General features: G+C 36.7%; 1 protein-coding gene and 1 long non-coding RNA gene across 2 annotated transcripts; both read right to left on the bottom strand.

Annotated features, from left to right (window-relative positions):
- Positions 1-9,717: 9,717 nt before the first annotated feature.
- LOC132496030 (uncharacterized) lies at positions 9,718-11,085 on the bottom strand. Its single transcript, XR_009533357.1, has 2 exons — positions 10,901-11,085; positions 9,718-10,571 (listed from the first exon to the last, which is right to left on the bottom strand). It is a non-coding gene; the product is annotated as an uncharacterized LOC132496030 (long non-coding RNA).
- Positions 11,086-16,767: 5,682 nt separating this feature from the next.
- On the bottom strand, positions 16,768-21,611 carry TFPI2 (tissue factor pathway inhibitor 2). Its single transcript, XM_060108009.1, has 5 exons — positions 21,216-21,611; positions 20,754-20,936; positions 19,317-19,496; positions 17,951-18,121; positions 16,768-17,621 (listed from the first exon to the last, which is right to left on the bottom strand). Exons 1-5 carry the CDS (start codon positions 21,301-21,303, stop codon positions 17,542-17,544), a joined length of 702 nt encoding a protein of 233 aa, XP_059963992.1. The 5' UTR covers positions 21,304-21,611; the 3' UTR covers positions 16,768-17,541.
- Positions 21,612-23,632: the final 2,021 nt, after the last annotated feature.

Raw genomic sequence — 23,632 nt, 5'->3', positions numbered from 1 at the left:
GCAATCTAGAAGGCTCCATTGCAGTTTCTATGGGTGAACATGTGACAATGTGTGTGCATAAGTGGTAGTCCAGAGTAATTTTTTTCAGTAAGAGGCTGTGATATTTGAAAGCTAGCCATTCCTTTTTTGTGTCACGGAATGAGACATTCCTTTTAAACAGCTGTCTGGTGCAATCACAGTAGTGACCTGTCTTCAAGCTGATTGTGGCAAAAAGGAATTTCCCTTCGACTGCAGAATGTCCTACGACAGTTCTATTTATTTCTTCATAAAATTAAAATGGCAGAGGTTTGGGGTATTATAACAGTTATATCAGAAAGTCTACCTCCTACCCTTGCTGAACAGAAAGCTGTAGCTGTAAGCTAAGTCAGGTCCATGATCCCCAAAGGGCTTTGGTCCCAGGGTGGGTTAAAGTCAACAAATAAATCAAGCTTCCCTGTAGTGCTTGGAACCCCCTAACCACCATGCCCAGAGGCTCTGTATCACTCACTCGACAACCCCAGAGCACACACAGGATCCTTCTGCTATAGTCATTCTCATAAACCACCAAAAACAGTCATAAATACAGGCCTTATTCAACTGAAAACCTTTTAATGACAGGCTTTTTGTTGTTGTTACATCTCATACTCTATAAAAGCACTGTCTCCTCTTTTTCCTCCTTTTTTTTTTTTTTTTTTTTTTTTTTTTTTTTTTTGCGGTATGCGGGCCTCTCGCTGTTGTGGCCTCTCCCGTTGCAGAGCACAGGCTCCGGACGCGCAGGCTCAGCGGCCATGACTCACGGGCCCAGCCACTCCGCGGCATGTGGGATCTTCCTGGACCGGGGCACGAACCCGTATCCCCTGCATCGGCAGGCGGACTCTCAACCACTGCGCCACCAGGGAAGCCCCTCTCTTTTTCCTCCTTCTAAAAATTTTTTTGGTTTGTTGGAGGAACTAGGATATTTGTCCTGTAGAATGTCCAATGTTATGTATTTGGCTGATTGACTTTCCCTGGTTTCTTCCAACTTGCTCCTTTACCCCCCAAGAGCGCCTTACAATCTGGCAGTATGATAGACAGTAAGCTCTAGAGACTGGCCTAACTTCAGGTTTAATTTTTTCTCTCTTTCTTTCTGAAAGATTACTTCATCAGAAAGGGTGTACACTTCTTATTGCATCACATCCAGAAGTGAATAATGTCTGTTGGCACACTTTTAGTAATGTTAAAATTATCCATGGGTTCAGAGACATTAGTTTGATTTCTCCGTGATACTGTTCCCCATCAATCTTTCATGCCATGGTTTCAGCATCCACAGATGATCGTTACCTAGATGCATACTTCATTAGGGGTATCTTCTAACATTTTATTGCATGTATTAGGTAGGATTCTTCTATGAGTAACTTTCTCTCATACACTATTTAGTTGTTAAGACTAAATAAAAAAGGATAAGTACTTTAGTATTTTTCTAATTCATCAGTTTTCAGAGTAATGAGATAGTGCCCTAGCAACCTCTAAGAGTCACCAAGGAGGTATGTGTGTAATTATTAACTCATGTTGTATTCATATTTATATACTTATATATATTGTGGTCATTGTTTGTTTTGATGCTCATATTGCCTCATTTTAGGTCAGTGGAAGTCCCCTAATGTTACTTTTCTGTTTTTGTGACATGATTCATTAGTCTTTTTCTTTTTTTTAAATTCATTAGTCTTTGATAGTTTCCTTGCTTTACAGCATAAGATGGCCCAGGTTCATCTTACACATTTCCTGTCCCAGACCTAGACTCAGCAAGCTCTGGTTTCTTTTAGTGACCATAATCTGGACGGATTGTCAAAAGACTTTTCAATGAAAGGGTGGGAAATACATTTTTATAGAATATATAATATAGTATTCTATGTATGATAGGTTCAAAATAACAATATTACTAATCAGACTAAAAAATGCATTTTTAGATATCTTCAGAATTTATTTGACTCTTAGATTATATCCTCCAAAAGATACAGAGTCAAAATACTAGTTTTGGAAGTCACTGAAAATAATTATATACCCTTTTGTAGTTATGCTACTATTTGATATTCATTTAAGTTCAATTGTTTTGTTTCCAATTTTAGAAGGAATGCTTTTTATTCTTTTTGATTTAATTTTATTTTTTAATTACACAAAATATTTACATGTTCCAGGATCAAAATTATAGTAAGGTACATTCACATAAATTTCACTTCCATACCTGTCCACTCCTTTGTCTCCTACCTCATCTTATAGGTAAACGTTTTTAATATCTTTGTATCTTCTGTGATTTGTGTGTGTGTGTGTGTTTATTCATATTGTTCTAGACCCTGTTTTTCTTTAATGTATCCTGAGGATCAGATGATATCCACATATAGATAATTTGCTGATTTTTCATCCATAATTTCTTCAACCAACCCCCTATTGATGAGTATCTGGTTTGTTTCCAGTTTTCAGTTATTCCAAATAATATATCAACTACGGCATATAGCATTTTGGGTTTGTTTTTTTTTTGTCACAATACCTTTGGGATAGATTTTTAAAGGAGGGATTGCTCAAGAAAAGGGCAAATGTACTTATAATTTGGCCGTATCAGGGGCATACTTTAAACATTAATCTTGCCAAGAAAATGTAGGAATTTTAAAAAATCTTGTTGTTACAGAGAAAGAAAAAAACTGTTTAAAATGGGATGATCATATTTATCAGGAATATTTTATTAGTGGAATTTAAATTATTAAATTTATGCATTGTCTCTGGTATAGTATAAATAAGCACCTTGAACAGTACAAAAATTTTAACAACTTAATGCTGAGTGGGGATGAATGGATAGATGAAGAGAGAGAGAGAGACAGAGAATCCCCCCACCCCAACCCGAGGAGAACATTTCTGGTTGTAATTACTTTACTAGCTTTTTAATTCAGGCAAAACAGTTACTTTATTTTATTATCTTTTAAATGACACTGTAGAAATAGAAGTAACTTAGCAGTGTCTATATAATAGCATTTGTAACATTTTTTGAAGTGTTGGTAAGTCTGCAAGTTTGTCTCCTTGGGTCCAAAATATAATCTGACTTTTAAATGCAAAATTAAATATATTTGCTGGTCCTTTTTATAATCCTATCTGTTATAAGACAATATAATCATATTCTTTTATTTTTCAGTTACTATCATCTTCTGAAATCAGGGAGAGCAACCCCAAGAACTGGGTGAGTCATGTTTGCTTTTATATCTTATGCACAGCAAGAATTTAACCTCATAAAAAATAGTTGAACATTAAATTTAAAATAATAGATTCGCATTTGAATAGCAGCTAGTTATGTATAAAAACTACACAAATTAAAAAATGTAACATATAAGAACTGGTGAATAAATCACTAATGATTTGCTTACTTGTATTACCATATTATCCTTCAGATATAACCATAAAGTCATTCACAAGATGACATACGGAAAAAGAAAAAAGGGTTAAAATTGCTTCTTCTTAATTTTCAGTCTTCTACTTGCAAAGAGAAGTTTTGGCATCTTGTTTTTTCCCTTTTTCAAGGCTAAGGTCAACAAAATAAAAATAAACATCATATTACCCAGTCTGTAGGCTCGCTATAAATCACCACTTCCGACATGCTTACAAACTCACCTCATCTTAATTTTAATGATTACAAAGTCAGTTTTACTCATTATCCACTTAGTCAATAACACTCTGCCTAGCCAGTATAAGCATTTTGACAAAACTGACCAGTACTAAAGTGCTATCTATGTAGAAGTAGTCTAGAAATGGCAATATGCTATTAGTAAAATGGATACATCAAAATATAATTTTGCTTATGAGTTATTTATAAAGTTAGTTTAAAAATTGAATAAGAAAAAAATCCACTACCTTTTACACAAATGCGTTTGCAGTCCTTCACGTTAACAAAGTTATTGTTATTCCCTCCACAGCCAGTATAGGTGAAGGCCTCACAGGCTTTGTGTCTTGGATTAAAATAATAGCGAGTTGCATTAGCAGAGCATAGTCCCTCATCTTTTGGACTATAGCAAAATGATATAAAAAAATGATTCTCAGCATCATTACTAATCAGGAAAATAAAAATTGAACAACAATGAGGTACAACTTCTCACTTATGAATGGCAACAATTACAGACTTTGCCAGTGTTCAGTGTTGTCAAAAACTTGAAGAAATAGAAATTTGTATACATTGGTGCTTAGTGGTACTAATATTTTGGTGAGCGATTTGGCAAAATACAGTAAGTTGAAGATGAACATGTCTTTAACTAGCAATTCCACTTCCACGTCCATATATGTGTAATATGAGACATGTATATAAACATTTGTTATTATATTGTTTATAAAAGCAAAAATTTGGGAATATACATCAATAGAGAAATGGATGAATATACTGTACTGTATTCATGTACTGGAATAACATTGTGTAGTCAAAATAAATGAAGCAGATCTACATGAAACAATGTGGATTTATAGACTATACCTAAAACATAATGGTAGCAATGCATGATGACAATGGATACATAGTGTGACATCATATAAATAATTTTAAAATGTGTAACAATACTTCATATTGCTGTGGGTGAATATATTCATAATACAAGCATTAAAATATGCACAGAAAGTATATACTCCAACATTAGGAGAGCAGTTACTTCTCAGGAGAGTAAGGGAGAGATAGGATGACAGAGGAACATTTGCATCTTAAGCTCTATTTGCAACATCTCATTTCTTTTTTTGTTTGTTTTTTTTTTTTTTCTTTTTGCGGTATGCGGGCCTCTCACTGTTGTGGCCTCTCCCGTTGCGGAGCACAGGCTCCGGATGCGCAGGCCCAGCGGCCATGGCTCACGGGCCCAGCCGCTCCGCGGCATATGGGATCCTCCCAGACCGGGGCACGAACCCGTATCCCCTGCATCGGCAGGCGGACTCTTAACCACTGCGCCACCAGGGAGGCCCCAACATCTCATTTCTTAAAATAGAAAAAGCACCTGAAACAAATCTGGCAAACTCCTATCATGTATTTTAAATTGGGTCAGTTATAATGTTTTCTGTAATTTTCTATATGTTTGAAACAATTCATTATTAAAAATTCAATTATAAAATATTAGCTCTATTTTTATGTTAACATTGTAAGCTAAGTTTAAAGGGAAGTATTAACCTTTAATGAGAGAAAATGTATAATATTTTTAAGTGCAACATTTAGTAATAATCTTGGAAATACCAATTAAAATAATGATTAGATACCACTTAATTATAAAGAAGTGATTTATTTTTCTGTTTATTTTAAACCAAATTGTTGGACATTTGCATACATTCTTAGATTCTTAGGTGGGGATAAATTGATTTAACTTTGTAATGCAGTTTGTTAGTATATACTGAGAGCATAAAAATGCTCATATCTCTTGACTAAGTTATTTCTCCCTCAAGGAGACAAATGTTGTTAATCACTTAGTGGTAAAATACTGGATTGTTTTTATTTTTATCCTTATATTTTTATTTTATTTTCTATATATTATACAGTGAATATGATAATATATTTTAAAATGAAAAAAAATTTTTAATTTTGCTTGAAAAACCCAAACACCCTAACAATAAAACTCCTAGGAAAATAATTAAGTACTGCATTAGAGCAACTAGGAGTTGTATTGGGTATAGCCAAGCCCACAGAACAAATGGTTAAACCTGCTTGAGGAGCGTCAAGGAATGCTGTGCCAACAAGAAGATTCAACTTGTCAAGTAGTTCTTAAGGAGGGATGGATACTATTTTCAAAGGAAAATTAAACATTCTAAGGCATAAAACAGTGTTCCTCACCTGTGATGCAAGTATACATTCTAATCATTTAGAGCCAGTGTTTTTAATGTACATCTTTGAGTGCCAACTCAAACCACTAAATCAAAACCCCTGGGCATGGGGCTTAGGAGTCTGTACTGTGCCTGGCTGCCCAGATGGCTCTCATGCACAAAATTTAATAACTGTATTATAGAAAAATAAAGCACTATGACATGCTTTGGAAATTGAACACAATTTAGTGCAACTGAATTGTAGGTTATAGATGATGGTGTAATTGGGGAGATGAAGCTGGAGAAGAATGTCATGGTCCACTTGTAGGAAGTCTTAAATGACATGCTAGGGGCTTGGACAGTAACATGAAGTTTCAATAGGAAACCACTAAAGAGTGTTTTTTTTGTTTTGGGGATTTTTTTTTAGAATTTTATTTATTTTTTTATACAGCAGGTTCTTATTAGTTATCCATTTTATACATATTAGTGCATATATGTCAATCCCAATCTCCCAATTCAACCACTAAAGAGTTTTAAGCAGAAGAGTAACCTGATAAGATTTTTTTTTTTTAAGAAAGATTACCCTGGCCTTAGTGTGGATGATTGGATATGGAGCAGATATAGGCAGGGAGGAAACTTGGGAGAATGTTTTAATTTTCCTGGAGTAAGATAAGGAGGATTAGAATAGGTTTGAATAGATACACTTGGCGACCAATTGATACAAGGGTGAAGGGAGAAGAAATAATTGTAGATGATTTTTTTTTTTTTTTTTTTTTTTTTTGCTGTACGCGGGCCTCTCACTGCTGTGGCCTCTCCCGTTGCGGAGCACAGGCTCTGGACACACAGGCTCCGCGGCCATGGCTCGCGGGCCCAGCCGCTCCGCGGCATGTGGGATCTTCCGGGATCGGGGCACGAACCCGTGTCCCCTGCATCGGCAGGCGGACTCTCAACCACTGCGCCACCAGGGAAGCCCTGTAGATGATTTTGATTCCCACATTTACTTGCCTCCATCTCTATATTTATAACAGAATATATAGACAACGAATATTTAAAGCTACAACTCTGCACTTTTCTATTTTTTGTTATTTTTATCGCAAGACCTATTTCTTTTCTTTTTCTTGTTTTTTAGAAACATGAAGCTTTTAAAGACAAGCTTCTATGACCACTCTTAAAATACAGGGAAAGACATGCCAAAGGACAGTCCCTTACTGAATAACATCATTAGCTAAATGTCTACAAGACTGTTGGCAGAGATAACATGTATACTTGGAGGTACCATGATCCAGGCAATCTAGAAGGCTCCATTGCAGTTTCTATGGGTGAACATGTGACAATGTGTGTGCATAAGTGGTAGTCCAGAGTAATTTTTTTCAGTAAGAGGCTGTGATATTTGAAAGCTAGCCATTCCTTTTTTGTGTCACGGAATGAGACATTCCTTTTAAACAGCTGTCTGGTGCAATCACAGTAGTGACCTGTCTTCAAGCTGATTGTGGCAAAAAGGAATTTCCCTTCGACTGCAGAATGTCCTACGACAGTTCTATTTATTTCTTCATAAAATTAAAATGGCAGAGGTTTGGGGTATTATAACAGTTATATCAGAAAGTCTACCTCCTACCCTTGCTGAACAGAAAGCTGTAGCTGTAAGCTAAGTCAGGTCCATGATCCCCAAAGGGCTTTGGTCCCAGGGTGGGTTAAAGTCAACAAATAAATCAAGCTTCCCTGTAGTGCTTGGAACCCCCTAACCACCATGCCCAGAGGCTCTGTATCACTCACTCGACAACCCCAGAGCACACACAGGATCCTTCTGCTATAGTCATTCTCATAAACCACCAAAAACAGTCATAAATACAGGCCTTATTCAACTGAAAACCTTTTAATGACAGGCTTTTTGTTGTTGTTACATCTCATACTCTATAAAAGCACTGTCTCCTCTTTTTCCTCCTTTTTTTTTTTTTTTTTTTTTTTTTTTTTTTTTTTTTGCGGTATGCGGGCCTCTCGCTGTTGTGGCCTCTCCCGTTGCAGAGCACAGGCTCCGGACGCGCAGGCTCAGCGGCCATGACTCACGGGCCCAGCCACTCCGCGGCATGTGGGATCTTCCTGGACCGGGGCACGAACCCGTATCCCCTGCATCGGCAGGCGGACTCTCAACCACTGCGCCACCAGGGAAGCCCCTCTCTTTTTCCTCCTTCTAAAAATTTTTTTGGTTTGTTGGAGGAACTAGGATATTTGTCCTGTAGAATGTCCAATGTTATGTATTTGGCTGATTGACTTTCCCTGGTTTCTTCCAACTTGCTCCTTTACCCCCCAAGAGCGCCTTACAATCTGGCAGTATGATAGACAGTAAGCTCTAGAGACTGGCCTAACTTCAGGTTTAATTTTTTCTCTCTTTCTTTCTGAAAGATTACTTCATCAGAAAGGGTGTACACTTCTTATTGCATCACATCCAGAAGTGAATAATGTCTGTTGGCACACTTTTAGTAATGTTAAAATTATCCATGGGTTCAGAGACATTAGTTTGATTTCTCCGTGATACTGTTCCCCATCAATCTTTCATGCCATGGTTTCAGCATCCACAGATGATCGTTACCTAGATGCATACTTCATTAGGGGTATCTTCTAACATTTTATTGCATGTATTAGGTAGGATTCTTCTATGAGTAACTTTCTCTCATACACTATTTAGTTGTTAAGACTAAATAAAAAAGGATAAGTACTTTAGTATTTTTCTAATTCATCAGTTTTCAGAGTAATGAGATAGTGCCCTAGCAACCTCTAAGAGTCACCAAGGAGGTATGTGTGTAATTATTAACTCATGTTGTATTCATATTTATATACTTATATATATTGTGGTCATTGTTTGTTTTGATGCTCATATTGCCTCATTTTAGGTCAGTGGAAGTCCCCTAATGTTACTTTTCTGTTTTTGTGACATGATTCATTAGTCTTTTTCTTTTTTTTAAATTCATTAGTCTTTGATAGTTTCCTTGCTTTACAGCATAAGATGGCCCAGGTTCATCTTACACATTTCCTGTCCCAGACCTAGACTCAGCAAGCTCTGGTTTCTTTTAGTGACCATAATCTGGACGGATTGTCAAAAGACTTTTCAATGAAAGGGTGGGAAATACATTTTTATAGAATATATAATATAGTATTCTATGTATGATAGGTTCAAAATAACAATATTACTAATCAGACTAAAAAATGCATTTTTAGATATCTTCAGAATTTATTTGACTCTTAGATTATATCCTCCAAAAGATACAGAGTCAAAATACTAGTTTTGGAAGTCACTGAAAATAATTATATACCCTTTTGTAGTTATGCTACTATTTGATATTCATTTAAGTTCAATTGTTTTGTTTCCAATTTTAGAAGGAATGCTTTTTATTCTTTTTGATTTAATTTTATTTTTTAATTACACAAAATATTTACATGTTCCAGGATCAAAATTATAGTAAGGTACATTCACATAAATTTCACTTCCATACCTGTCCACTCCTTTGTCTCCTACCTCATCTTATAGGTAAACGTTTTTAATATCTTTGTATCTTCTGTGATTTGTGTGTGTGTGTGTGTTTATTCATATTGTTCTAGACCCTGTTTTTCTTTAATGTATCCTGAGGATCAGATGATATCCACATATAGATAATTTGCTGATTTTTCATCCATAATTTCTTCAACCAACCCCCTATTGATGAGTATCTGGTTTGTTTCCAGTTTTCAGTTATTCCAAATAATATATCAACTACGGCATATAGCATTTTGGGTTTGTTTTTTTTTTGTCACAATACCTTTGGGATAGATTTTTAAAGGAGGGATTGCTCAAGAAAAGGGCAAATGTACTTATAATTTGGCCGTATCAGGGGCATACTTTAAACATTAATCTTGCCAAGAAAATGTAGGAATTTTAAAAAATCTTGTTGTTACAGAGAAAGAAAAAAACTGTTTAAAATGGGATGATCATATTTATCAGGAATATTTTATTAGTGGAATTTAAATTATTAAATTTATGCATTGTCTCTGGTATAGTATAAATAAGCACCTTGAACAGTACAAAAATTTTAACAACTTAATGCTGAGTGGGGATGAATGGATAGATGAAGAGAGAGAGAGAGACAGAGAATCCCCCCACCCCAACCCGAGGAGAACATTTCTGGTTGTAATTACTTTACTAGCTTTTTAATTCAGGCAAAACAGTTACTTTATTTTATTATCTTTTAAATGACACTGTAGAAATAGAAGTAACTTAGCAGTGTCTATATAATAGCATTTGTAACATTTTTTGAAGTGTTGGTAAGTCTGCAAGTTTGTCTCCTTGGGTCCAAAATATAATCTGACTTTTAAATGCAAAATTAAATATATTTGCTGGTCCTTTTTATAATCCTATCTGTTATAAGACAATATAATCATATTCTTTTATTTTTCAGTTACTATCATCTTCTGAAATCAGGGAGAGCAACCCCAAGAACTGGGTGAGTCATGTTTGCTTTTATATCTTATGCACAGCAAGAATTTAACCTCATAAAAAATAGTTGAACATTAAATTTAAAATAATAGATTCGCATTTGAATAGCAGCTAGTTATGTATAAAAACTACACAAATTAAAAAATGTAACATATAAGAACTGGTGAATAAATCACTAATGATTTGCTTACTTGTATTACCATATTATCCTTCAGATATAACCATAAAGTCATTCACAAGATGACATACGGAAAAAGAAAAAAGGGTTAAAATTGCTTCTTCTTAATTTTCAGTCTTCTACTTGCAAAGAGAAGTTTTGGCATCTTGTTTTTTCCCTTTTTCAAGGCTAAGGTCAACAAAATAAAAATAAACATCATATTACCCAGTCTGTAGGCTCGCTATAAATCACCACTTCCGACATGCTTACAAACTCACCTCATCTTAATTTTAATGATTACAAAGTCAGTTTTACTCATTATCCACTTAGTCAATAACACTCTGCCTAGCCAGTATAAGCATTTTGACAAAACTGACCAGTACTAAAGTGCTATCTATGTAGAAGTAGTCTAGAAATGGCAATATGCTATTAGTAAAATGGATACATCAAAATATAATTTTGCTTATGAGTTATTTATAAAGTTAGTTTAAAAATTGAATAAGAAAAAAATCCACTACCTTTTACACAAATGCGTTTGCAGTCCTTCACGTTAACAAAGTTATTGTTATTCCCTCCACAGCCAGTATAGGTGAAGGCCTCACAGGCTTTGTGTCTTGGATTAAAATAATAGCGAGTTGCATTAGCAGAGCATAGTCCCTCATCTTTTGGACTATAGCAAAATGATATAAAAAAATGATTCTCAGCATCATTACTAATCAGGAAAATAAAAATTGAACAACAATGAGGTACAACTTCTCACTTATGAATGGCAACAATTACAGACTTTGCCAGTGTTCAGTGTTGTCAAAAACTTGAAGAAATAGAAATTTGTATACATTGGTGCTTAGTGGTACTAATATTTTGGTGAGCGATTTGGCAAAATACAGTAAGTTGAAGATGAACATGTCTTTAACTAGCAATTCCACTTCCACGTCCATATATGTGTAATATGAGACATGTATATAAACATTTGTTATTATATTGTTTATAAAAGCAAAAATTTGGGAATATACATCAATAGAGAAATGGATGAATATACTGTACTGTATTCATGTACTGGAATAACATTGTGTAGTCAAAATAAATGAAGCAGATCTACATGAAACAATGTGGATTTATAGACTATACCTAAAACATAATGGTAGCAATGCATGATGACAATGGATACATAGTGTGACATCATATAAATAATTTTAAAATGTGTAACAATACTTCATATTGCTGTGGGTGAATATATTCATAATACAAGCATTAAAATATGCACAGAAAGTATATACTCCAACATTAGGAGAGCAGTTACTTCTCAGGAGAGTAAGGGAGAGATAGGATGACAGAGGAACATTTGCATCTTAAGCTCTATTTGCAACATCTCATTTCTTTTTTTGTTTGTTTTTTTTTTTTTTCTTTTTGCGGTATGCGGGCCTCTCACTGTTGTGGCCTCTCCCGTTGCGGAGCACAGGCTCCGGATGCGCAGGCCCAGCGGCCATGGCTCACGGGCCCAGCCGCTCCGCGGCATATGGGATCCTCCCAGACCGGGGCACGAACCCGTATCCCCTGCATCGGCAGGCGGACTCTTAACCACTGCGCCACCAGGGAGGCCCCAACATCTCATTTCTTAAAATAGAAAAAGCACCTGAAACAAATCTGGCAAACTCCTATCATGTATTTTAAATTGGGTCAGTTATAATGTTTTCTGTAATTTTCTATATGTTTGAAACAATTCATTATTAAAAATTCAATTATAAAATATTAGCTCTATTTTTATGTTAACATTGTAAGCTAAGTTTAAAGGGAAGTATTAACCTTTAATGAGAGAAAATGTATAATATTTTTAAGTGCAACATTTAGTAATAATCTTGGAAATACCAATTAAAATAATGATTAGATACCACTTAATTATAAAGAAGTGATTTATTTTTCTGTTTATTTTAAACCAAATTGTTGGACATTTGCATACATTCTTAGATTCTTAGGTGGGGATAAATTGATTTAACTTTGTAATGCAGTTTGTTAGTATATACTGAGAGCATAAAAATGCTCATATCTCTTGACTAAGTTATTTCTCCCTCAAGGAGACAAATGTTGTTAATCACTTAGTGGTAAAATACTGGATTGTTTTTATTTTTATCCTTATATTTTTATTTTATTTTCTATATATTATACAGTGAATATGATAATATATTTTAAAATGAAAAAAAATTTTTAATTTTGCTTGAAAAACCCAAACACCCTAACAATAAAACTCCTAGGAAAATAATTAAGTACTGCATTAGAGCAACTAGGAGTTGTATTGGGTATAGCCAAGCCCACAGAACAAATGGTTAAACCTGCTTGAGGAGCGTCAAGGAATGCTGTGCCAACAAGAAGATTCAACTTGTCAAGTAGTTCTTAAGGAGGGATGGATACTATTTTCAAAGGAAAATTAAACATTCTAAGGCATAAAACAGTGTTCCTCACCTGTGATGCAAGTATACATTCTAATCATTTAGAGCCAGTGTTTTTAATGTACATCTTTGAGTGCCAACTCAAACCACTAAATCAAAACCCCTGGGCATGGGGCTTAGGAGTCTGTACTGTGCCTGGCTGCCCAGATGGCTCTCATGCACAAAATTTAATAACTGTATTATAGAAAAATAAAGCACTATGACATGCTTTGGAAATTGAACACAATTTAGTGCAACTGAATTGTAGGTTATAGATGATGGTGTAATTGGGGAGATGAAGCTGGAGAAGAATGTCATGGTCCACTTGTAGGAAGTCTTAAATGACATGCTAGGGGCTTGGACAGTAACATGAAGTTTCAATAGGAAACCACTAAAGAGTGTTTTTTTTGTTTTGGGGATTTTTTTTTAGAATTTTATTTATTTTTTTATACAGCAGGTTCTTATTAGTTATCCATTTTATACATATTAGTGCATATATGTCAATCCCAATCTCCCAATTCAACCACTAAAGAGTTTTAAGCAGAAGAGTAACCTGATAAGATTTTTTTTTTTTAAGAAAGATTACCCTGGCCTTAGTGTGGATGATTGGATATGGAGCAGATATAGGCAGGGAGGAAACTTGGGAGAATGTTTTAATTTTCCTGGAGTAAGATAAGGAGGATTAGAATAGGTTTGAATAGATACACTTGGCGACCAATTGATACAAGGGTGAAGGGAGAAGAAATAATTGTAGATGATTTTTTTTTTTTTTTTTTTTTTTTTTGCTGTACGCGGGCCTCTCACTGCTGTGGCCTCTCCCGTTGCGGAGCACAGGCTCCGGACACACAGGCTCCGCGGCCATGGCTCGCGGGCCCAGCCGCTCCGCGGCATGTGGGATCTTCCGGGATCGGGGCACGAACCCGTGTCCCCTGCATCGGCAGGCGGACTCTCAACCACTGCGCCACCAGGGAAGCCCTGTAGATGATTTTGATTCCCACATTTACTTGCCTCCATCTCTATATTTATAACAGAATATATAGACAACGAATATTTAAAGCTACAACTCTGCACTTTTCTATTTTTTGTTATTTTTATCGCAAGACCTATTTCTTTTCTTTTTCTTGTTTTTTAGAAACATGAAGCTTTTAAAGACAAGCTTCTATGACCACTCTTAAAATACAGGGAAAGACATGCCAAAGGACAGTCCCTTACTGAATAACATCATTAGCTAAATGTCTACAAGACTGTTGGCAGAGATAACATGTATACTTGGAGGTACCATGATCCAGGCAATCTAGAAGGCTCCATTGCAGTTTCTATGGGTGAACAAGTGACAATGTGTGTGCATAAGTGGTAGTCCAGAGTAATTTTTTTCAGTAAGAGGCTGTGATATTTGAAAGCTAGCCATTCCTTTTTTGTGTCACGGAATGAGACATTCCTTTTAAACAGCTGTCTGGTGCAATCACAGTAGTGACCTGTCTTCAAGCTGATTGTGGCAAAAAGGAATTTCCCTTCGACTGCAGAATGTCCTACGACAGTTCTATTTATTTCTTCATAAAATTAAAATGGCAGAGGTTTGGGGTATTATAACAGTTATATCAGAAAGTCTACCTCCTACCCTTGCTGAACAGAAAGCTGTAGCTGTAAGCTAAGTCAGGTCCATGATCCCCAAAGGGCTTTGGTCCCAGGGTGGGTTAAAGTCAACAAATAAATCAAGCTTCCCTGTAGTGCTTGGAACCCCCTAACCACCATGCCCAGAGGCTCTGTATCACTCACTCGACAACCCCAGAGCACACACAGGATCCTTCTGCTATAGTCATTCTCATAAACCACCAAAAACAGTCATAAATACAGGCCTTATTCAACTGAAAACCTTTTAATGACAGGCTTTTTGTTGTTGTTACATCTCATACTCTATAAAAGCACTGTCTCCTCTTTTTCCTCCTTTTTTTTTTTTTTTTTTTTTTTTTTTTTTTTTTTTTTTGCGGTATGCGGGCCTCTCGCTGTTGTGGCCTCTCCCGTTGCAGAGCACAGGCTCCGGACGCGCAGGCTCAGCGGCCATGACTCACGGGCCCAGCCACTCCGCGGCATGTGGGATCTTCCTGGACCGGGGCACGAACCCGTATCCCCTGCATCGGCAGGCGGACTCTCAACCACTGCGCCACCAGGGAAGCCCCTCTCTTTTTCCTCCTTCTAAAAATTTTTTTGGTTTGTTGGAGGAACTAGGATATTTGTCCTGTAGAATGTCCAATGTTATGTATTTGGCTGATTGACTTTCCCTGGTTTCTTCCAACTTGCTCCTTTACCCCCCAAGAGCGCCTTACAATCTGGCAGTATGATAGACAGTAAGCTCTAGAGACTGGCCTAACTTCAGGTTTAATTTTTTCTCTCTTTCTTTCTGAAAGATTACTTCATCAGAAAGGGTGTACACTTCTTATTGCATCACATCCAGAAGTGAATAATGTCTGTTGGCACACTTTTAGTAATGTTAAAATTATCCATGGGTTCAGAGACATTAGTTTGATTTCTCCGTGATACTGTTCCCCATCAATCTTTCATGCCATGGTTTCAGCATCCACAGATGATCGTTACCTAGATGCATACTTCATTAGGGGTATCTTCTAACATTTTATTGCATGTATTAGGTAGGATTCTTCTATGAGTAACTTTCTCTCATACACTATTTAGTTGTTAAGACTAAATAAAAAAGGATAAGTACTTTAGTATTTTTCTAATTCATCAGTTTTCAGAGTAATGAGATAGTGCCCTAGCAACCTCTAAGAGTCACCAAGGAGGTATGTGTGTAATTATTAACTCATGTTGTATTCATATTTATATACTTATATATATTGTGGTCATTGTTTGTTTTGATGCTCATATTGCCTCATTTTAGGTCAGTGGAAGTCCCCTAATGTTACTTTTCTGTTTTTGTGACATGATTCATTAGTCTTTTTCTTTTTTTTAAATTCATTAGTCTTTGATAGTTTCCTTGCTTTACAGCATAAGATGGCCCAGGTTCATCTTACACATTTCCTGTCCCAGACCTAGACTCAGCAAGCTCTGGTTTCTTTTAGTGACCATAATCTGGACGGATTGTCAAAAGACTTTTCAATGAAAGGGTGGGAAATACATTTTTATAGAATATATAATATAGTATTCTATGTATGATAGGTTCAAAATAACAATATTACTAATCAGACTAAAAAATGCATTTTTAGATATCTTCAGAATTTATTTGACTCTTAGATTATATCCTCCAAAAGATACAGAGTCAAAATACTAGTTTTGGAAGTCACTGAAAATAATTATATACCCTTTTGTAGTTATGCTACTATTTGATATTCATTTAAGTTCAATTGTTTTGTTTCCAATTTTAGAAGGAATGCTTTTTATTCTTTTTGATTTAATTTTATTTTTTAATTACACAAAATATTTACATGTTCCAGGATCAAAATTATAGTAAGGTACATTCACATAAATTTCACTTCCATACCTGTCCACTCCTTTGTCTCCTACCTCATCTTATAGGTAAACGTTTTTAATATCTTTGTATCTTCTGTGATTTGTGTGTGTGTGTGTGTTTATTCATATTGTTCTAGACCCTGTTTTTCTTTAATGTATCCTGAGGATCAGATGATATCCACATATAGATAATTTGCTGATTTTTCATCCATAATTTCTTCAACCAACCCCCTATTGATGAGTATCTGGTTTGTTTCCAGTTTTCAGTTATTCCAAATAATATATCAACTACGGCATATAGCATTTTGGGTTTGTTTTTTTTTTGTCACAATACCTTTGGGATAGATTTTTAAAGGAGGGATTGCTCAAGAAAAGGGCAAATGTACTTATAATTTGGCCGTATCAGGGGCATACTTTAAACATTAATCTTGCCAAGAAAATGTAGGAATTTTAAAAAATCTTGTTGTTACAGAGAAAGAAAAAAACTGTTTAAAATGGGATGATCATATTTATCAGGAATATTTTATTAGTGGAATTTAAATTATTAAATTTATGCATTGTCTCTGGTATAGTATAAATAAGCACCTTGAACAGTACAAAAATTTTAACAACTTAATGCTGAGTGGGGATGAATGGATAGATGAAGAGAGAGAGAGAGACAGAGAATCCCCCCACCCCAACCCGAGGAGAACATTTCTGGTTGTAATTACTTTACTAGCTTTTTAATTCAGGCAAAACAGTTACTTTATTTTATTATCTTTTAAATGACACTGTAGAAATAGAAGTAACTTAGCAGTGTCTATATAATAGCATTTGTAACATTTTTTGAAGTGTTGGTAAGTCTGCAAGTTTGTCTCCTTGGGTCCAAAATATAATCTGACTTTTAAATGCAAAATTAAATATATTTGCTGGTCCTTTTTATAATCCTATCTGTTATAAGACAATATAATCATATTCTTTTATTTTTCAGTTACTATCATCTTCTGAAATCAGGGAGAGCAACCCCAAGAACTGGGTGAGTCATGTTTGCTTTTATATCTTATGCACAGCAAGAATTTAACCTCATAAAAAATAGTTGAACATTAAATTTAAAATAATAGATTCGCATTTGAATAGCAGCTAGTTATGTATAAAAACTACACAAATTAAAAAATGTAACATATAAGAACTGGTGAATAAATCACTAATGATTTGCTTACTTGTATTACCATATTATCCTTCAGATATAACCATAAAGTCATTCACAAGATGACATACGGAAAAAGAAAAAAGGGTTAAAATTGCTTCTTCTTAATTTTCAGTCTTCTACTTGCAAAGAGAAGTTTTGGCATCTTGTTTTTTCCCTTTTTCAAGGCTAAGGTCAACAAAATAAAAATAAACATCATATTACCCAGTCTGTAGGCTCGCTATAAATCACCACTTCCGACATGCTTACAAACTCACCTCATCTTAATTTTAATGATTACAAAGTCAGTTTTACTCATTATCCACTTAGTCAATAACACTCTGCCTAGCCAGTATAAGCATTTTGACAAAACTGACCAGTACTAAAGTGCTATCTATGTAGAAGTAGTCTAGAAATGGCAATATGCTATTAGTAAAATGGATACATCAAAATATAATTTTGCTTATGAGTTATTTATAAAGTTAGTTTAAAAATTGAATAAGAAAAAAATCCACTACCTTTTACACAAATGCGTTTGCAGTCCTTCACGTTAACAAAGTTATTGTTATTCCCTCCACAGCCAGTATAGGTGAAGGCCTCACAGGCTTTGTGTCTTGGATTAAAATAATAGCGAGTTGCATTAGCAGAGCATAGTCCCTCATCTTTTGGACTATAGCAAAATGATGGACCTTAATGAAAAAGAAAATAAAATTAAAAATACAATAATACCAGATTTACTAAACTGTGCTGATTACTGAAGTAACTGAAGAAAATCTAATCCCATAGAAGCTTCATTCTGAATCCAAAATATCATACTACACCATTTAAAAAGTGTGCCTTGAATTTCAAAACAGCTTACATGCCATATTTTCTTAATTCTAAATTTTTATAAAGTGGACAGAATATCAAGCTATATCCTTGTATCGTTTGAATGTGTAAAGAAATTAAACCCGAAAAACAGATATGGCCAGGTAAAAATGGGCTACATTTCATGGGAAAATATGTGACATGCTTTGGTAAACTCTCTTGTGTTGGTAGTTTTATTTTAAATGTTTTTATCAGCTCTCCTTCCATTATTAATCAAGAATACATGTATCTAACTCCCAGGTAGCCACTGGAACACTTACATTTACATAAACAATTTAAAAGAACGCCAGCAACAACCATCTCCTCATTAATTCAAGATTTTGCATATTCAACACTGTATAGCTACAGAGCTTTATCAAAGTCTCTGCCAAAGCAAGTTTTCCTTGTTTGTTGAACTAATTTATCTCTGTGTACGTGTCTCTGCTGTGCCTACAGAAAATGCCTGTGTAAACATTACATACTACCCAAGTAACCCATGATTTTAGGGATTGCATGGGGGGAATGTAGGTAAGAAATGGGGAAGAGAGAAAAGAGGGATAGAGATCAATTTGTGCTACAATTTGTAACTACTAAAGAACACAGAAATCTAACCAAAAACTTTAGAAATTTTCAGGTTTCACCATGAAGTTTTTCTATCGCACTATCTCATATATACAACTGATTTCATACAAACCTGAGGTCATGTCATTAATGAAGATTGTAATTTTTTACGTGTAAATTAAGTAAATGAGAAATAGTTCTAAAGAATGCAGAAGATGAAGCAAAACTTGAATCATAGCTTTGTCACTTTCCAGCCCTGAGAACTTGGCAAGTTGTTAACTTCTAGCTTGCACTCTAATATGTAGAACGGGGGATAATAATACTCCCTCAGAGGGCAATAGTGTGAAGATTGATATCATATTATATGTGAAATCACCAGAACGCAAACCATGTTTATTCCACATCAAATTATTTACTTTTTCACCCTAAAGCCTTAATAAAGGAATGAAATAGAAACACTGTAAAAAGAATATTTACCTTTCTTTGGTGCACAGAAGCCCATACAAGTAGCTTCATCCGGGAACCGGTTCTCACTGCTGTGACACCCGCCAGATATGAATTTTTCACATGCCATGGAACTTAGATTGAAGAAATACACTTCTCTGAGCTCCCCACACTGCCTCTTACTGACTTCCAACCGGCAAATCTTGGGAACTTCTAGGACAAGGAGAGCATAAAACAATGTTAGTAAAAAATTAACCTTCTTAGTATTACTTTCAAAACTTTAGTGTATTTTCAGAAACAACTGGTGGTGGCCAGGGATGGAGTGGGGGAAGGCATCATATTTAGTGCTGAGCTAGTAAACCCCCAAAAGACTGCCCACTAGTCCAGTTACAGTGAGTATTACAGTGAGTGTCCAGTTACAGTTGTATTCCTGGGTCCAGAATCCACAGATTCAACCAACCCCAGACAGAAAATATTCAGGAAAAAAAATTCCAGAAAGTTCAAAAAAAAAAGCGAAACTTAAATTTGTCCTATGGTGGCAACTATATGCCTAGCATTTATGTTGTATTAGGCATTATAAGTAATCTAGAGATGATTTAAAGTATAAGGGAGGATGTGCATAGGTTATATACAAATGCTGTGGATTTTGGTATGAGGGGGTGGGGTCCTAGAACCAATCCCCACAGACACTGAGAGGCAACTGTATTCGGCTTTTTTTTTTTTTTTTTTTTTAACGGTGTCTCCAGACCTGGCTCGGCTATGATAAATTTTCAACTTCAGTGGAAAGACTATTCTCTCAGAGTATTCTGATTGTTTCTACATATGAAGTTAATCAAACTTATTCATAGGAATACACATTTTTCCCTGGCTCAGTTCCTTGAATAGCAGAGCCCCATGTTCTGTTACAGGCCTTAACAGAGATAATAAACATAATTAAAATAAAATCGAAAACAGCATCGTGAATCTCCACTATATCTCTATACTAATCTAAGACCTGATGGGGTATCGGGGACAAAAGTAAGGTTATAATTAGCTAAATCACACTTTAATAACAAAATCCACTAAAAGTATTTCAGATTGATAGATAGTGGACACGAGAAAATTCTATTCTCAAGGAGGCATAAAAACCATAGGTTTAGAACTATGATAAATACAGACAAGCCCTTATGTTGCACCTAATACATTATACTCTTGCAGTGTTACGTCTTACTGGTGAAATCTTTTCCTGAGTCTGCACACGCAGTGAATTATGATAAATGCCAGTTAGGAGAGAGGAGATGTCTTAGGCGTTGTAAACTTTGTGATCACTTGTGGTAAACTGAAAAGCATTAAAAGCCTTACTTAATATTTGAGAAAATTCAGGCTAAAACTTACTGTAGAAGATGCGATCTGGAAAATAAGCTAAGTTACTACTAGCCCTTCAGTGCAAGGAGCAGCACAAGAGTCCTGAGTGTGCGTGCCAGCACTTACTCTGTATCCTCCAGCAAGCTTCATCGCAGGCCTCCCAAGTTTCGAAATTGTTGGCATTGCCCTCGCAGCCCCCATACATGAACTCGCGGCAGCTCTGCGTATACCTGTCATAGTAGTAACTGGGGATCCGGGCCCGGCAGGGCCCTTCATCCGGGGGCAGGAGGCAGATCTCCGCGTTATTTCCTACAGGAGGGGCAGAAGGAGAGCCAGAGAGTGAGAGAAGGGGGTCAGCCACATCTCCGCGGAGGGAGAGGCTTCCCGGGGAGTTCTGTCCCGGCAGCTTCCCAGCACAGCAGAAGGGCATCTGCAGAGAAAGAAAGTGCAAACTTGGGTGCAAGTGCCCCGTTGCATGGTGCACGGCAGCGATCGGGGAAAGCGGGGCACAGAGAGCGAGTGCAGGGGTCCGCGGAGCCCTCGCCGCCTGGCCGGGGCGATAAGGGGGTCCCCTGGGCAGGGAGATACCTGGCGGCGCTTGAGGAGCATCTCCCAGCGCAGTCCCCACCAGGAGCAGCGGCAGAACCACCAGCCGGAGGGGGCGAACAGAGTACATGGTGTCCGGATTCAAGCCGCCCGTGGGGTGAGGCGTCCCCAGGATGTGCCAGCGGAGGAAGGTGCACAGCGTCCAACCTTGAGGCAGTCTGAGTTTCAGCGTGGTGGGTGCCGCTGCTTTATGTAGGGTGAGAGTCCTTCTGACCCGGGACAGGGCGGAGCGCGCCTTTGCGGAGCCCTGAGGGGAGACTGATTCATGCCCTGAGAGCTCTGACCCTGCCGCCCCCTGGGCGCTGGAAAGTGTGTGCGGCGGGGGAGCGGGAGAGGAATTCCCCACCAAGTTGAACCTGCCTCCCAAACTTTCTCCCGTGGCCGAGCGGGGATGATCACATGGGGCATTGTGTCAGAGATGGGAAGTCCACAGGCTAGAGGGAAATGACCTGGGTGTGATTGCACAAGGTTCCAACTTGCAGCATCACACTGAAGCTTGAATCCACACGTTGAAAGCACAAAGTCCACGTCTTTGAAGGGCAGAAAGTGTGAAATTCACAGAGCCAAGGGGAGCTGGGCTCATTGCATTAGACCCTTTAATAGAAATTTAAGTATATGTATTTCTTTACATTTATACATCGATATACACATTCATATTTCAATCGAGCTCTAATTTACATTTCATAAAAGACTCATAGTATTACAGTTGGATCAATTTTGACAACTATATATACACCCTTGTAATCACCACTCCAATCAAGAATTAAACATTTCCATCACCCCAGAACATTCTCTCATACCCTTTCCCAGTCAATCCTTCCAACCCCAGGCCAGGGGCAACCATTCTGAGCATCACGGATTGGTTTCACCTGTTGTAAATCTCATGCAAATGGAATCATAAGATATGTACTGTTTTGTACTTCTTTTACTCCACTACTGTTTTTAAGACACATGGTATTGTAGAGTTTGTTCCTTCTAGGTGTTGAGCAGTCTTCCAATGTATGAGTATACAACAAAGGTCCTATTATTGGACATTTGTGTTATTTCTAGTTTGGGGCAACTATGAATAAAGCTGCTTTGTGTGTGCAAACAACTTTTATTACTCTCGAGTAAAATATTTTAAAATATTAGAAACTGCCAAACAGTTTTCCAGAATGATTATACCATTTTACACCCCCATCAGCTATGTGTTAGAGTTTTAACTATGTTTTTGGAGCTGGAACATGAAAGTCCAAAGACAGGTGGCCTTAGGGGGGATCCTGAAGCTTTGGCCAGATCAGCCCCTTCCCATACATTTCTTAGTGTCAGTGCATCTATTATAGTTAATTGTTCCTTTGATATATTAGCCTGAGACTAACTTTTTATTTATACAAAACAAATTATCTACACTGGGATTTTACATGAAATATCAAGGATATTTTTGGAGAACATTTTAATGGGTTCTCTTGATGAATGTGTCTTCCCTTCCTTCCCCTTTTCCTCTTGCTCTATTTAATATTCTTAAGGGAATAATTATCCTTGGCTTCTCCTAAAGATACTGGAGGGAGTTTACAGGAGTTCTCTTTCAAGTTTCTGAGAATCTCTATGCTCACAGTGAGTTAATAGTCTGGTATGTTTTCACACTATAACCCCTAGGGCCAGTTTTCAGTTATCCTGATGCCATGACAGAGAACCATATTCCTAGGAAAACTAACCTGGTCTGGAAATACTCTGTGTCATTTATGCTGTCAGATTACTAGATATCTATGATTAAGAATGACAGAGATGTAAGGATACATGTTTAACAACAAGCTCACCAGGAGGAGAAAAAAAGGGCGGGGGGGGGGCGGTTGGTGGTTTGTATATTTTACTGATTTCCATGGAGTAAATGCTCTCACTTTGGCTTGATTTCAAGCTGCCAGAGTTGGAAATAGGTGGATACAATCAGTTCATCAGAGCCAGTGTGAGCTGACTCCAGCACGCCAAGCCCTGAGGCAGCCAGCTGGTTTTGGAAAAACACGGTCACATGAGAATCAGATTAGACCTTCCCAATACCTCCCACATATTATTAGGGGAGGAAAATTTTACCAGACGTTTATACAGGATCATGTTCGGAAGAAAAGCTAATTCAACATCAAATTTAACCTATTTCCATTCTTCTGAATATGATTAAATATATCTCCGAAACAGACTAAAACAAATTCAAGGACGGAGACTCAGTCAGACTTACCATTTAGCATTAACTATTGTCACTGCTGTTCTTTGTTCTCAGCTGCTGGCAGTTTTTAATCATCTTTTGCTTCATGTAGAAAGAGAAATCTTTGGAATTAGGGCAGATTATTTTGGGAAATTGCATGGTGCAGTGGGAAAGCAGACTTGGGAGTCTGAGGAAACCTGGATTTTATTCCTTGTTCCTTTGG

This window comes from Mesoplodon densirostris, chromosome 9 (assembly GCF_025265405.1).
Source record: "Mesoplodon densirostris isolate mMesDen1 chromosome 9, mMesDen1 primary haplotype, whole genome shotgun sequence".
Classification (NCBI taxonomy): Eukaryota; Metazoa; Chordata; class Mammalia; order Artiodactyla; family Ziphiidae; genus Mesoplodon; species Mesoplodon densirostris.
The sequence above is the reverse complement of the archived record's forward strand: the minus strand, read 5'-3'. Positions and strand labels throughout refer to the sequence as shown.